The sequence below is a fragment of the Hyperoodon ampullatus genome (assembly GCF_949752795.1).
Source record: "Hyperoodon ampullatus genome assembly, chromosome: 16".
In the NCBI taxonomy this organism is placed as follows: Eukaryota; Metazoa; Chordata; class Mammalia; order Artiodactyla; family Ziphiidae; genus Hyperoodon; species Hyperoodon ampullatus.
The window spans coordinates 66,950,282-66,964,831 of NC_136929.1; the positions used below are offsets into that span (position 1 = coordinate 66,950,282).

At 36.3% G+C, this 14,550-nt stretch overlaps 1 protein-coding gene across 3 annotated transcripts in view; it reads right to left on the reverse strand.

Moving 5' to 3' along the window:
* The window catches only part of NBEA (neurobeachin), a gene marked incomplete at both ends in the record, with an annotated part of 605,261 nt that overhangs the window by 119,344 nt on the left and 471,367 nt on the right, over positions 1-14,550 (reverse strand). For all 3 annotated transcript variants that reach the window (XM_079722002.1, XM_079722001.1, XM_079722000.1), the window contains 2 exons: positions 1,494-1,596; positions 1,918-2,035. In XM_079722002.1, the coding sequence (XP_079578128.1) occupies positions 1,494-1,596; positions 1,918-2,035 (221 nt within the window). The remainder of the gene's footprint in view (positions 1-1,493; positions 1,597-1,917; positions 2,036-14,550) is intronic.

Sequence of the window (14,550 nt, forward strand, 5' to 3'; positions counted from 1 at the left end):
TACTATGAGTCAGCTTAGATTCAATAACAAGTCTTGCAAAACTAACTTCATTTTCTTTTTTTGACAGATTGAATGCATTTTTCTTTTGACCTGTATTTTATATAAGTACTTCATTATCTACTAATGTCTTAATTTAATATTGTTATTCAACTAGCAAATATCCTAGGCATGTGCATACATGCCAGTGAATTGGTCTTACACTGTAAACTTAATATGAGAATAGATACTTTGTGATGCAGGGTAACTCCAGTTGAGTAGCACTTAAAAAGCACCTTTGCAATTAGGCAGTGTGCTAAGTATTGTAGATTAAAAGATAAATAAGACACAGTCCCTGGCTTTTACATGTCTGTAGCCTGTTTGAGAGAAGAGAGACAGAGATTAGTTTTCCTTTCCACACATGCAGCGCTCTGCAACAATTCCCAGGGACTTAAGGATCTATGGGGAAGACACTGTTGCTTGTCTGTCCAAAGCCGACACAGAAAATGTATTTTTTTCAGGTAGGAAGTGGCAGGGAGTTGAGATATATTTTTCGTTGAATTCTAGGGGATGGTTTGGCTTCGTGTTCAGCATTCAGTGATTGTTTTAGGGGCAGGAAGGTGACCCCATTCTGGCCAAAGGGACCTGAGATAAAAATTGCTAAAGGCTTCTAAATATACTCCGTCCTAAAACACAGAAGTTCAAGAAGAAATCCTTTGTGTCTTTTTCCTACTTGAATGCAGTTGTGTGAAGATGTGGTGTCTGGAGCAGTGGTGGTTATTTTGTGAACACGAGGTCAACTGAGAGTCCTGACATCACTGAACCTCTGAGCCAATACTAGCAACTCCTTCTTAACTCCACATCTTTCATAAAGCAAACCCCCCGAAGCAAAACCCTTATTGCTTAAGCCACTTTTAGTTAGGTATTCAGTTACTTGGAGCCAAAAACCAACTAACTGATATTAGTGATAAACATAATTACTGACTATGTTTTCTACTTAGAATAGTATTTTTCAATAAAATAAAATTTCAAAATAATGCTTTTAAAATACCAAGATGAGAGATTTAAGAAATGATTAAAATCACATCATAATTAATGACTATTAATCTCAATAAACTCTGAGAGTTTTATTACTTTAATGAAGAAGCATTTATACATAGCATTTATAAAAACAATTTATATGCTATTACACAACAATTAATCACAAACATCATGAGGCTTTTGGTGTGTCTTTTGTAAGATCTTCAGCAAAAATGTCTTAATTATGTGCCAGCTATGATATGCAATCAACTTTTTTACTTCCTCATTTATATATGTGTTAAATAAAATTATGCCCTATTCTGTCATTCTTAAAATAGCTGTTTTCATAACCTCTTTCCCTACAAATGACCTGCAGAGGAAGACAATTCCTTGATTTTCAAAATAATTATAATGGTATAAACTTATTTAGATTTCCGTCATATTGAGATTGAAATATGTTAACAAACCGTAGATAATGTGTACTATGATAAAATTACCTGGCTTGCGGCAAACCATAGCTGGTCCCTACTCCAACCCGAGGCAAGCTATAGACGACTTTTTTTACTGTTGCTTGATCAGGGAAATTAAACATAACTGAGGCTGTGGTAAGAAGAAAAAACATGATTTAGAAAACCACAGGAGAGCTAATCATCAATTTCAGAAATCATTTTCAAGTGCCCTTCATGATTTATTGGTAAAGGTAATGAATCTTCATGGAAAATCAGATTTCTGTGTAAATTTATCCATGAGAAATCTAGGATTAATGTTTTCAAGCAAATTAATTCTTTCTGTATTTTTATTTTAGCGAGGGCATATCAAAGAAAGAAATAAAACAAAAAAAATCAAGTCAGTATCACACCATGTAAATGAATAACATCCAAATACGAGCACATTTCCTTTCAAAATATTAAGGGGACTTACTTCGGTTTGCCATAAATACTTCCAAAGCAGTGTTTTGTAGAAGATAACGTCTTGAAAATACAGCTCGTATCTCGCTGAACATCCATTTTCCATGAAGCCCCTCAGTGTATGCAAGAACCTAAAATAAATAGTTTAAAGGGAAGTGTCAGTCAGTTAAATACGTGTCTAAGACTCAGTGTGACAGTATCTTAGTGCTGTATAAAACTCAGTAAATTAGGGATTATTTTCCTGAATTCATGATATATCACAATATTGCCAATCATTTGATTCTGTATATTTGCAAAATTTCTACCTTTCTAAATTTTCAGTTGGCTCATGAAGAAATGAAGGAACAGAAAAGTTATATGTTCAAGGTGACCCTGTGACTTAAAATAGAAAACGTGTTATGCTTTTGTGGTCTTGTATATGATTGGTTGGACCACGTGGCCTGACATACACTTTTGGTTCTTTTCTAATGTCACTTTTCCTCCCTCTTCCTTGCTTAATGAAAGTCCACTTAGCCCCAAAGTGTCCATGTGGTCAACCCCAGGCAAAGGGCCATGCCTGATCTAAGCCAGGGGTCAATGAACATTTTTGGTAAAAGGCCAAATAGTAAACAATTTTAGGCCTTGCAGACCATCTGTCCTTCTCACAACTATTCAGCTTTGCCACTGCGGTGTGAAAGCAGTCACAGCCAATGTGCAAATAAATGGGCATGACTTTATTTATAACAATGGCCTGAATTTGTTTCTGAGGTCAGAGTTTGTCTGATCCATGGTCTAAGCCAATCATGATAAAGTTATTCTTTGCTTTTTCCAAATTCCCTTGCATCTAAGGGCAAGGACATTTGACCCAGAACTGGCTAATGAGAACAAAACCAGTCATTTGGGGATGTTTCAGAAAAGCTGATAAAATGAGTCATATGTAGCTGGCACATTCCTTTCTCTTCCTTGCTTGAATGGAGATACAATGGCAGAAACTATAGCAGCAATTGTGTAGCCATTAGAGGAAGGCCAAGGGAATCCCAGCAAGGTTGGCGCTAATATTAAGTTACTGAAACAGTCTCAGCAACTATCCATATCTGGACTTCTTCTTCCATGATACAGATAAATCCATATTTGATTAACCCACTGCAATCAAACCTGCAACACTTTCCTTCCTGATACACCAATGGATTTTAACAATACATAAACACATTCTCTACTTGCACTCATGTACCCTGTATAATCTACTACACTTATATTTGCTTTAGTGAAAGCAGAAACTAGTTACTGAGTTTTACATACATGATATTCCTTAAGGTTTGAGAACAAGTTATGAAGTCCTTTTTCACATTTCCTTTCTCTAGGAATTATATATCTGTGTGTATATTATATAATTATATTATAATTATATTATATTATCTATTCATCTTTTTATTTTTTGAAAATTCCATTTTCTAGCTCCTTAATTCAGTTTTTGTCTTTCTCTACACACTGGAAGGTTTTTGGAGGCAGTCAGACATCTGTTTAAATCATGAAACATTTTGGAGCCAGTCACAGTCCTTTTTAAAACTTGGCTCTACTATTTGCTAGCTATAGGAACTTGGAAAAATTATTTAACTCTATCTGATTTTTGTCACCTGAAAAACAGTGATAATAATACTCATTACTGGTTAATTTAAGTGGAGACAATGAACGTAAAGTACATGGCCTAGCTATTGTTTAAGTTCTGTTTATATGTCCTTTCTGTTGAGCATAAAGTGACAACTGTTTTTCAGTTTCTACATGTAAAACTTCTCTTTATACATTTCACAAAAGGATTACAGTGACTTGCCACAATTTATATTAATACATTCTTACCCGGGTGCAACAGTTTCCAGATTTGAATTTCATAGACTAGCATAATTTTCTTTAAATGGAAAGAGTACTACTACAGGGTTGATAACTCTTATTTTGTCAGGAAGGAATAATTTTAAGACAGAACAGCCACAACAACAAAAACTATCTTTCACTATGACCATTATTTCACTAATATATATATATATTTTATATATATATATATATATATATATATATATATAAAGGCCACTTGAAAACCCAAAGAGTAAAATGAGTATAATCTCAGAAAAAAGGAGAGATTTTCCCATGAAAGCTGTGTTGGCACCCTTATAGTAAATCTGGTATGCCAGGAGGATGGATGGAGATTATATATATATATAATGTATATTATATATATATATATAATGTGTATTATATATAATATTTTATATATTATATTATATATAAAATATGTATAATATTTATATACAATATGCATATTAGGCTGTACATAATATATATATAGAGAGAGATACTAGTGTGTGGGTATATATATAAACACACACTAATATTGTTATCTTTCTCTTTGGGAGCAATGATGTAGTGAACATCTGACCAAGTATTCCCTTCCATTAAGCATGTTATCAGTTTATTTTACTTCTAGCAGGCAGGTGGCTCTCAAACACATAGAAGTTGGTTTGACTCCTTAAGTGCCCCATGCAAAACTGTCTTACCAACTGTGCCAGTTATCAAATTATTGCTTCCCAGCTCCAAATTCACCCTTAATTGTTTATCTTGTGAAAGTGAATCTGTGCCCTTTATTTTTCCTTTGCTAGCCTACACCATGTCGAGGTCTATCAGGAAAGGACTCTGAAGAGATGATGCAGAAGAAAGGGGGTTTTCTTCCTGGTTCTGCGTGCTCACCTAGCAGGCCCCTGCAGAGCGTGGGCTTCTCCAGTGCCCGGCTCCTGCAGTGTGTGATGGCTGACAGCACCCAGTGACTAGCAGTTTTCTCCAGTAGCCCCCTGCCCCAGACAGTTTTGTAACAGAGTGCTCTGGTGAGAACCCTCCCATAAACAGATTCACCAACTCCCTAGAGGGTGGTTTTTGGGAAAGTTCCAAAAGGCAGAGCTCCAGCGAGCTCCCTCAGCAGGGCACCAGAGTGACTTCTGTACCACGAAGGGAACTATAGCCATGTCCTCCCTAACAAGGCCAGGAAGCCTCTTCTTGGGTTCAATGTCAGCTCAAAAGACAGTGGCTGCTCCTCATGTATGCTGTTTCCTATATTTTTTAGAGTTCTTTTTATTTCTTACTAACCATTCCCTGTTTCTCCAATATCCTGTTATAATTTATAATTATTTCTGTTTTTATAAATTACAGCACTTTCCCTGTTTAAACTGCTATGTGGATCCAAACTGATACAGGAACTCAATCAGTTCTCCTACCACCGCTTTCACAGCTCCAGGTTGGGACCACAACAGTCCTCAGGGACCCTCAGGAGCAAGAAAAAAGGAAACTGAGATAATCAGAGGAACTCAGTAAAGCCTGGAGGCAAAGAGTAAAAGGAGACAGAATAAAATTAAATTATTTTGCTAGCAGCTTATAAACAGCTCAGGAGGCAAATTCCAAAAGATAGACCCAAAGGTCCATGCTATTTTGAACAAGGGCAGCAGCGTCTGAACGAGTGGCACAGTCCTTACCAGAGGGGCCAAGGGAAAGAAAATTTTACTTTACAGTCACCCATGTTATAGTTAAGCTTTTGAAATCCTTTAAAGAGGCTGATAAAAGACAATGCTCTGAGATGTTCATAATTCCCTGCAGGAAACCCAACAGAGCCTAGAGTCCTTTTGTTTTTTTTACAGCAAGCCACCTCCTACTTTCTCTTCTTGTTTCCTTCAAGATTGATTATGGAATGAAACTCTCCTAAAATTTTTTATTAAAAAATTTTTGGCTGGCATCCAGCTTAGAGTTATCATGTACTAACCTCCAATATCTCTTCTATGACATCACTTTGTTTGAATTCTGCGCCTGGCACTTATTTATTTTTTTGCTTGTTTTTGTCAGTCCCCTCCCTGTGACGTGAAAGTTCCATGAGAACAAGGCCCTCATCTATCTTATTTACTGCTCAATACACAGAGCTTAAAGCAGTGCCTGGCACAGATGTGCTCCATATACATTTGTTTGTTGAATAAATCAGCAAGAGAAAAAGGACAGAGATAATACATATGGGGAAGGTTACAAAGAGATCTTACAAAGCACGTGCATCTCTGACTCCTTTGCTGAACTGGAAAAAGCTTTCCAGTTTCGCCTCAGACTTCTTGTGTTTATTATCCTACTGGTGGAGCCCATCAGAGGTCACTTCTGTCTTTAGATTTAATCAAGATCTAAACGAAGTGATCTAAATAGAATAACTGGTTTCTCTTTTCTAGTAGTTTAATCTGCACCCACAAGGAACTCTAGACTGGGTTATACCCCATCTTGGAAGACTCTGTCCCCATAAAAAGGATTCCTTCACTCTAGAGGGTTGGGCTAAGGCGTTTTAGTTCATAGACTTACGCCTCACATTTAAGAAAAATGTATACTGAGGTGTGTCACAGAATATCATCTGACACCTCTCCTGAGCAACAATTTTATTTCTGATAAGTAATTAGATTTTTTTTGTAGTGAAATTAATATAGATAGGATGGAAAATAAAAAGTAAAAAAAATGATGAATGGTTGAGATGAACCACTAGCATTCAAATAAATTTTGTGATTGCCATGACCACCTGGGACTATACCCCAAGTCCCCTTTCCTCTCCTCTCCTCATATGCAACGAGAGGGTAACCAAGAGAGAGCTCACCTACACACACTTGGCGGCTCGTGGAGGCTAGAGTAGAAAGCTGTTAGACTGGAGGCAGAGTGATCGGTTAGGACACTGCTTCGGGCAAGTGATGAGGAGTTTAATCAGTTTGTATATGCTTCAGAAGTGCAAAGGAATATCATTTATAGTTGATTAAATACTGAGTTTATGGCATGTTTATATAAAAATCTGGGCATCAAGCCTAGATCTGAAATATGACCTGATACTATAAAATTGCCTGTATTTTATTTATACCTCTACTAGCTACATAGTGTTCTGTAAGTTTCAGGACCTTCTATAATAACTCTTTAAGTTACTTTTTCATTATAGTCCAAGATATTTTTCTAAACCATATAAGTACTTTCATTTATACTTGAGGTTTGTGGTTTTGCTTTTTTTCCTTAAGTCGACCTTCCCATATTATCTGGTTTGAGCTTGCTGGCCTCTCCAAATTATTTAATATACTATGAAATCAATCAACAAATGCTAACTAGCCTATTCAGTTTCATTTTATGAAAATTGAATAAAGATAACTTTTATTACATCATATAGGTCATAAATAAGAAAATTAAAGCATCTTGATCACAAATTTTTTGCAACTTTTGTGATTTTCTTAAGCAACCACTGAACTGTTTTGAGCTAAGGGCTTAATATCCAAAAGAAGTGAAGGGAGAGAGAGATCATGCTGGCTTTATACCCTGAGGTCTGTCCCACTCACTTATGAACTGAAGCACACAGGACATAATATAAAACAAATGTAACAGAGACCCCTTGTAAAGCACTTCGCCCAAATGTGTGCTTAACACATATTATTTGATGATTGTGTTGAAGAAAAATAGGGTTGTTGTGCACTCATGTGTATCAGACATGCACATTTGTCAGAAACATGGGTATGGCTGTCAAATCAGTTTCATCTTTTTTTCTTTTAAAGGCAGCTAATATTGTGTGACCTAAAAAGTACTTGTTTAGTGAGAGCTTTGCTGATCTCAAATCATCTGATGCATATATTAGAACAAGTATTTGGATATGAAAAAACTAAATTTTGCTTCAAGTTATATTTTCTGTTAAGAATTGATGAAAATGATGTGAAGGGGTGGAGAGACATGCCCTGTTCAGTGTTCATGAGGCCATCATATCCAACAGACATTTGCAGCTTGAACAGTTTAATTAAAGGGCTGTCAGTGCAACGGAAAGCTGTAACCCCCATTACTTTTATAATTCTGTACAAATTATCAATGATTCTGGATGGGACAAATATATTCAGGATGCAATAGTTCAAGAGTAATTGGAGGTTTGCATTCATACATGATCATCCCTGGTCTTTTCCCTTTTGCCAGATGAATGAAGAGGAGTCTGATGCCCAGAAGGAAAGCAGAACCACAAACTGGAAGAAGTTTGGGTTCTAAAATGACCATGTGGAAGATCATCTCTGACTGGCAGTTGCTGTCATGGTACACGGGGTGAGGAAGTGGGAAGCAGCAAAAACAGTGAGACATTTGGAACTCCTTGCTTCCAGTTCTCACCACCTGTCTCGGTGATACTATTTCCTCACCAAAGGCACGGAGAGCATAAGATATAAGAAATAATTATTTAGAAGTGTATGGAAAAAAGGAAATAGCAACACAATGGACTAGCCTCTTCTAACTGGGCAATGAATAACTCTCCAAGAAGTAAGTTAGGTACGCATAACTTAAGAGTAAGTTTCCAGATCCTTAACTTCTTAAAATCTATCTGCCTGAAAATGAACCCGTGAGGGAAATACAGGTTCTCCTTCCCATCACTCTTTTCCCACTGCTTTTCTCCAATTAAAAAAAAAAGGGTGGGGGGCTCTCTATGGTGTAGTATCTGGGGTATAAAATCTGTTGAGGGGCTAGGAGCCTCAAATAACGGACAATTCAAAATTCTGATGGAAGTGCTGGAAAACTGTATGCCCTTAATGACTGGATTTAAAAAAATCTTTTTGCAAGTTAAATGGTTTCCTAATTCTTTACTTTCAAAGAGTTGAAGTTGGATCTAATCGGCCTGTCAGTTGGGAGATAATTAAAAATAATTTTTCACGATAGATCTCTAGGTGATTTCTAGCATACAACTTAGAAGTGGTACAAAAAGCTATATGAATAAGCTGTAATAAAACTTCAACATCCTTCTATTTATTTACAATTTACAACTGTGAACACGATTTTTCAACATATCTACAAAAAATAAAGTTGGAAACTACAAAGAGGTATCACCACACACTGGTCATAATGGCCATCATCAAAAAGTTTACAAATAATAAATGCTGGAGAGGGTGTGGAGAAAAATGAACCCTCCTACACTGTTGGTGGGAATATAAATTGGTGCAGCCACTATGGAAAGCAGTATGGTGGTTCCTTAAAAAACTGAAAATAGAGTTACCATATGATCTAGCAATCCCACTCCTGGGCATATATCCAGAGAGAACTATAACTTGAAAAGATACATGCATCCCAACATTCATTGCAGCACTATTTATAATAGCCAAGACATGAAAGCAACCTAAATGTCCATCAACAGATGAATGGAGAAAGAGGATGTGGTATATATACACAACGGAATATTACTCAGCCATAAAAAAGAATGAAATAATGCCATTTACAGCAACACAGATGGACCTAGAGATTATCATACTAAGTGAAGTAAGCCAGACAGAGAAAAACAAGTATCAGATGATATGGCTTATATGTGGAATCTAAAAAAATATATACACAAATGAATTTATTTTCAAAACAGAAATAGACTCAGACATGGAAAACAAATTTATGGTTACCAAAGGGGGAAGGGATAAATTAGGAGTTTGGGATTAACATTTACACACTACTATATATAAAATAGATAACCAACAAGGACCTACTGTATAGCATAGGGAATAATACTCAATATCTTATAATAACCTATAAGGGAAAAGAATCTGCAAAAGAATGTATATATATATATATATATATATATATATATATATATATATATATAAGAAACTGAATCACTTTGTTGTATACCTGAAACTACCATAACATTGTACATCAACTATATGTCGATTTAAAAAAAAGAAAATTAGGAGTAGCTTTAATATTGATTCCTGTATTGTTCTAGCAATAAATGATATTCATATGTGGATATACTAACCATTCATCTCATTAAGAGATGAATTTCCAGTAGCGTTTTACTTTTCATGTTTAATAATTATTTTTCAAAGCTCACAATATATTTATGTTGTATGACTGTAAGCTGATAATATTTGTAATAATAATTTGTTCCAGAATAAAAATGTTAAGCACGTCGAATTTTATGGCTTTAGGAATGAAAAATATTAAAATTTTAATTCACTAGTATATGCTTTCTGCATATTAGTAGAATATAATGATCAATATAAGACTTTCAAGCATAAAATATTTTTAGAATAGATACATTTTGGGGAGGGAATCAAATGGAAATATTTGTTGAGTGAGAAAGAGGAATTATATAAAATGTCCATTTGAAAAAAGAGATTATTTGTACACTTTAAAACGCATGATGATGGTAACCAAATCATTATTCTTTTGGATATATTTGATTCTATTGGGCATATCTGAAAAGTGAATAAGAATTTTATTTTAAAATATCAATGTGTAGGAATGTGTTGGATACCACATCTTTAAAAATGTGTTAAACTTACAAAAAAATTTAAATGTTAACTTAAACATGTGTAATATGGTATAAAATACTTTACAGGGTGGGTGAAAAAAAGGGGACAATTACAATGGACCCACCTGTACAATAAAGAAAACCTCAAATAACTGATGGAAGAGTCTTACTTTAGCCTCTTATCCAATCAATAATGAATACAGTCATCAAAATAAAACTGTCAGGGGTAGGCACTATAATCAGTAAAATCTAAAATGGACCAAAAAATGATCATTGAATCAAAGCTTTTCACTAAAACTTAGATGGAAAATAATCAATCCTGATGAAAATAAATAATTCATGTAATATAGAATTGAAATGGAAAAAACTGAAAATGGCTTAACTGTGAAGTAAATGAAAACGATCAAGAAATTAAGCTAGGGACTTCCCTTGTGGCACAGTGGTTAAGAATCCGCCTGCCAATGCAGGGGACACGGGTTTGAGCCCTGGTCCGGGAAGATTCCACATGCCGCGGAGCAACTAAGCCTGGGCGCCACAAGTAGGGAGCCCATGAGCCACAACTACTGAAGCCTGCGCGCCTAGAGCCCATGGTCTGCAACAAGAGAAGCCACTGTAATGAGGAGCCCGCGCACCACAACGAAGAGTAGCCTCCGCTCGCCACAACTAGAGAATGCCCATGCGCAGCAACAAGACCCAACGCAGCCAAAAATAAATAAATAAATCTAAAAAAAAAAAGAAAAGAAATTAAGCTGGCAAAATGATGGTTTTCAGGAAATACATTTTCAATGAAAACTGAACAATAGATACTATACTGCTATACTTCTGAGGTTAAATATTCATAAACACAGCCACTATAACTATATGGGTTAAAATTGCAGGGTCAAAATATCGTATAATTGGGAAAAATTTAGGCAGCCCACCTACAGAGAGCTTTTTACTTAACAACCTTGCATTTTGCTCTAATTTATGAATTTATGTACCTGCCTCTCCTGGATTTAAAGCCTCCCTAGGGTCTGCCTCTCTTACTAGCTGTGAGACCTCAGGCAAGCTAGTTCATTTTTAATTCTTAAGTTTCCATATCATAAGATGGGGGAAATGACAGTACCTAACCTCACAGGGTAGTTGTGAGAATTGAATGAAATAATTCTTTAAAAAAATGCTTAGTACAGTGCCTGGCACACAGGAAGTGCTTAACAAACGTTAGCCTCCTACTCTAATTAATGTCTACTTTCTTGGGTGTATTTGTACAGACATACACACGAACACACACTCAGCGCGTCTCCAGTTTTAACTTTCATTAATGACACTGCCAGCAAGGGAGTAGAAAACCTGGGCCACAGCATAGGACCTTTAAAACCAACAGCCACAGCTCTTGCTTCCTTGGTGGCAGTTTGCATTCTAGAAGTTTTCCAAAATCACATTACTAACCTCTAACTAGAAAGCCCAACTATCTGGGACATCAGCTACCACTCCCATTGTTAGTAGTGATAACTTTAGGAAGGTTTCTTCCTATCTAAGAAACAGCCTATAATCAGGCCAGCTCTTTTTTTTTTTTTTTTTTTTTTTGGTACGCAGACCTCTCACTGCTGTGGCCTCCCCAGTTGCGGAGCACAGGCTCCGGACGCGCAGGCTCAGCGGCCATGGCTCACGGGCCCAGCCGCTCCACGGCATGTGGGATCTTCCCAGACCAGGGCACGAACCCGTGTCCCCTGCATCGGCAGGCGGACTCTCAACCACCGCGCCACCAGGGAAGCCCCAGGTCAGCCCTTGCTACCAAGCTTGTCCTCATGATTTATCAATTAATTTTTTAGTGATGGTCACTTAACAAGTATTTATTGAATTACCACCATGAGCCGCTGGCGAATGAGAGGCAGAGTCCCTGACTTCCAAGAGTTCAGCCTCTTGGAGACTCACCAACAGTGGGGAAGGTAGGGGAAAGCAGGGAAGGAAGAAGGTCTCAAGCAGAAGGAACATGTATGTAAATATGGTGCTTTGGGGAATGGGTCCAGGAAGTCTGGAACATAGATTATAAAGAGGAGAGAGGTGAAAAATAACATTAAAATAATAAAAAGTGGATAGCGAGCCAGGAGGTGGGGCTAGATCATGTAATTCAAGTTAAAGAGTTTGGACTTTTGGTCTGAGAGCAATGATGAGCCCCTGTGTTAAACAAAGACGTGAGATGATTAAAGTCACACTTTAGAAATCACTGCTGTGGCTACAGTGTAGAGGCTGTTTTGACTGGAGAAGGGCAATACTGTTTCAATAATCTATGCAAATGCTATTTTATAGTCATTAGTAGAAAACCATGAACTCTTTAAAAAAAAAAGTATTATTTGTACCACTCCAATAGTATCTCTCACACTGTGGGAAGTACTTTAAAAATGATCGATTTTATTACATACTTCCTCCCAACTGTAGAGTTCATGAGGGTAGAGACTAGGTTGATTCCATTTTGTATTCCTTATAGAATCAGCACATGAAAGGAACTCAATCAATTTTGTGGAATAAAATATTTTAAAATTTAACTTACAAACTTTGATTTGCAGCTGGAGTCCTCTGTGCCTACTTCATCTTCAAAGGCATGTAACTCTCAAAATTACAGTAAAACTCTCAAAATTAAAAAATGATATTGGCAAGGGTTGCTTCATTTTTGTCCTGCTCGTGAATGTTCCCATGTGTAAATATTATGTATTTGGCTGTGTTTCCTCATTTTCTCAAATTCGGCAAACTCTGAAATCTTGTATTTGTCCCTCTGCTGTAATTTTACAAAGGGAAGGGTTGGGGGAGGCAGAACGCTACACTACTGGAAGGAAACTATTTTCTAGTTTCTAACACTCACTTTCACTTCCACACTTTCCCTCATATTATTCTGCATAGTGACAAATTTTAATATATATTTAAAACAAATATGACATATATATTTAATATGACAAATATATTTAAAACAAAAAATGACAAATTGTTATATATCTCCAAATAATCCTATCAGGTTATTTGGGTTTCTGGGTTTGAGGTTTTTCTTTGAATCAATTTGGTAATAGGGTCTGATTGTGTAGATATTATAAATTGCCAGCGCAAACTGTTTTCTGTTTTTGGAAATATTTCTTACTAAAGTTTTAGATATAGTAAGAAATGATACAAGATTAGATGGGGGAGTTGCAGTAATTATTGTTGCAATAGTGAAATCAGTCTTAACAGAGCAGACATAGTGGAGAATTGCTTTTCACTAGAGATCTAGTTATGGTATGGAGAGAAATCTTTTAGAATATTAAATTTGTTTTTACTTTCCAATTTTTATTTTAGAAAATGTAAAACAAAAAATTTAGAAGTAGTGAGAAATGCACAATGAAGAGAGAATTTTTTAAAATTTAAGGGTGAAACTTTTTTCTCTAGTTAACATTTATTTATATCTTCCTGAAAAAAAAAAAACGGCATGCAATACAAATACTAGTGCACTTTTTAATTCATACCCATTACAGCTTCAAACACTTAAAAAAATTTTGGATCCCAGCACATCAATGAAAATCCTAATACAGTTCAAAAAAGCATATATATGTATGGTATATAAGTATTTAAGAAGTGGTCACTACTAGTATTAGTAGTGGCATAAAATCCCATCTTAAACCACAAGGTGCATTACACCCAGCTCTTATGTTCTAACCACCTGAGCACTTTCAGCTCCCAAATGTGCCATGTTCTACTCTGTCACGCTTCTGTGCCCTCGCACATGGTGTTTCTTCTGCCTGGCAGGTCCCTCCCTATACTGTTCTTCCGATTAACTCCTATTAATGACTAAGCAAGAAGAGCCTGCTGCTCCCTCTGAGAACCCTCTACCCAACTCTGACACTCACCAAACCATTATTACCACGGTTGGTTTACTTGCGAACCTGTGAACCCACTGATAGCCAGAATTTTCAATGCATCTCTGCGGTTTTCATACGTAGCACAAAGCCCAGCACAGAGCAGTCATTTAATAGTACTGATTAATTATGAATGCTTTTATTGATCTACATTTAGTAATACTCATGTACAGAAAAGTTATCAATTTTCAAGGTTTATATTAATTAAAAGCCATCCTATTAAGACAGTCCAGAGTTGATTCCCAATTTATTATGTACTGGACAGGACATAGAAAGTGTCCCCTCCTGGTAAATTCCTTTTTACCATGTTGATTACCTGAACCCACCACTCTGGCCTTGGTGGACAGAACCGGGATGGACAGCTCATATAAAGTAGTTATCTAAGTATCAATAGAGTAGCCACAACTAGTGGCCATGAGAATCCTGTCCATCACAGCCATGCTGTTATGAATGCTGGCAGGCTGACCCCATCAGATAATCTTTCTTAATGATTTCAATGTGAGATATTCAGGGA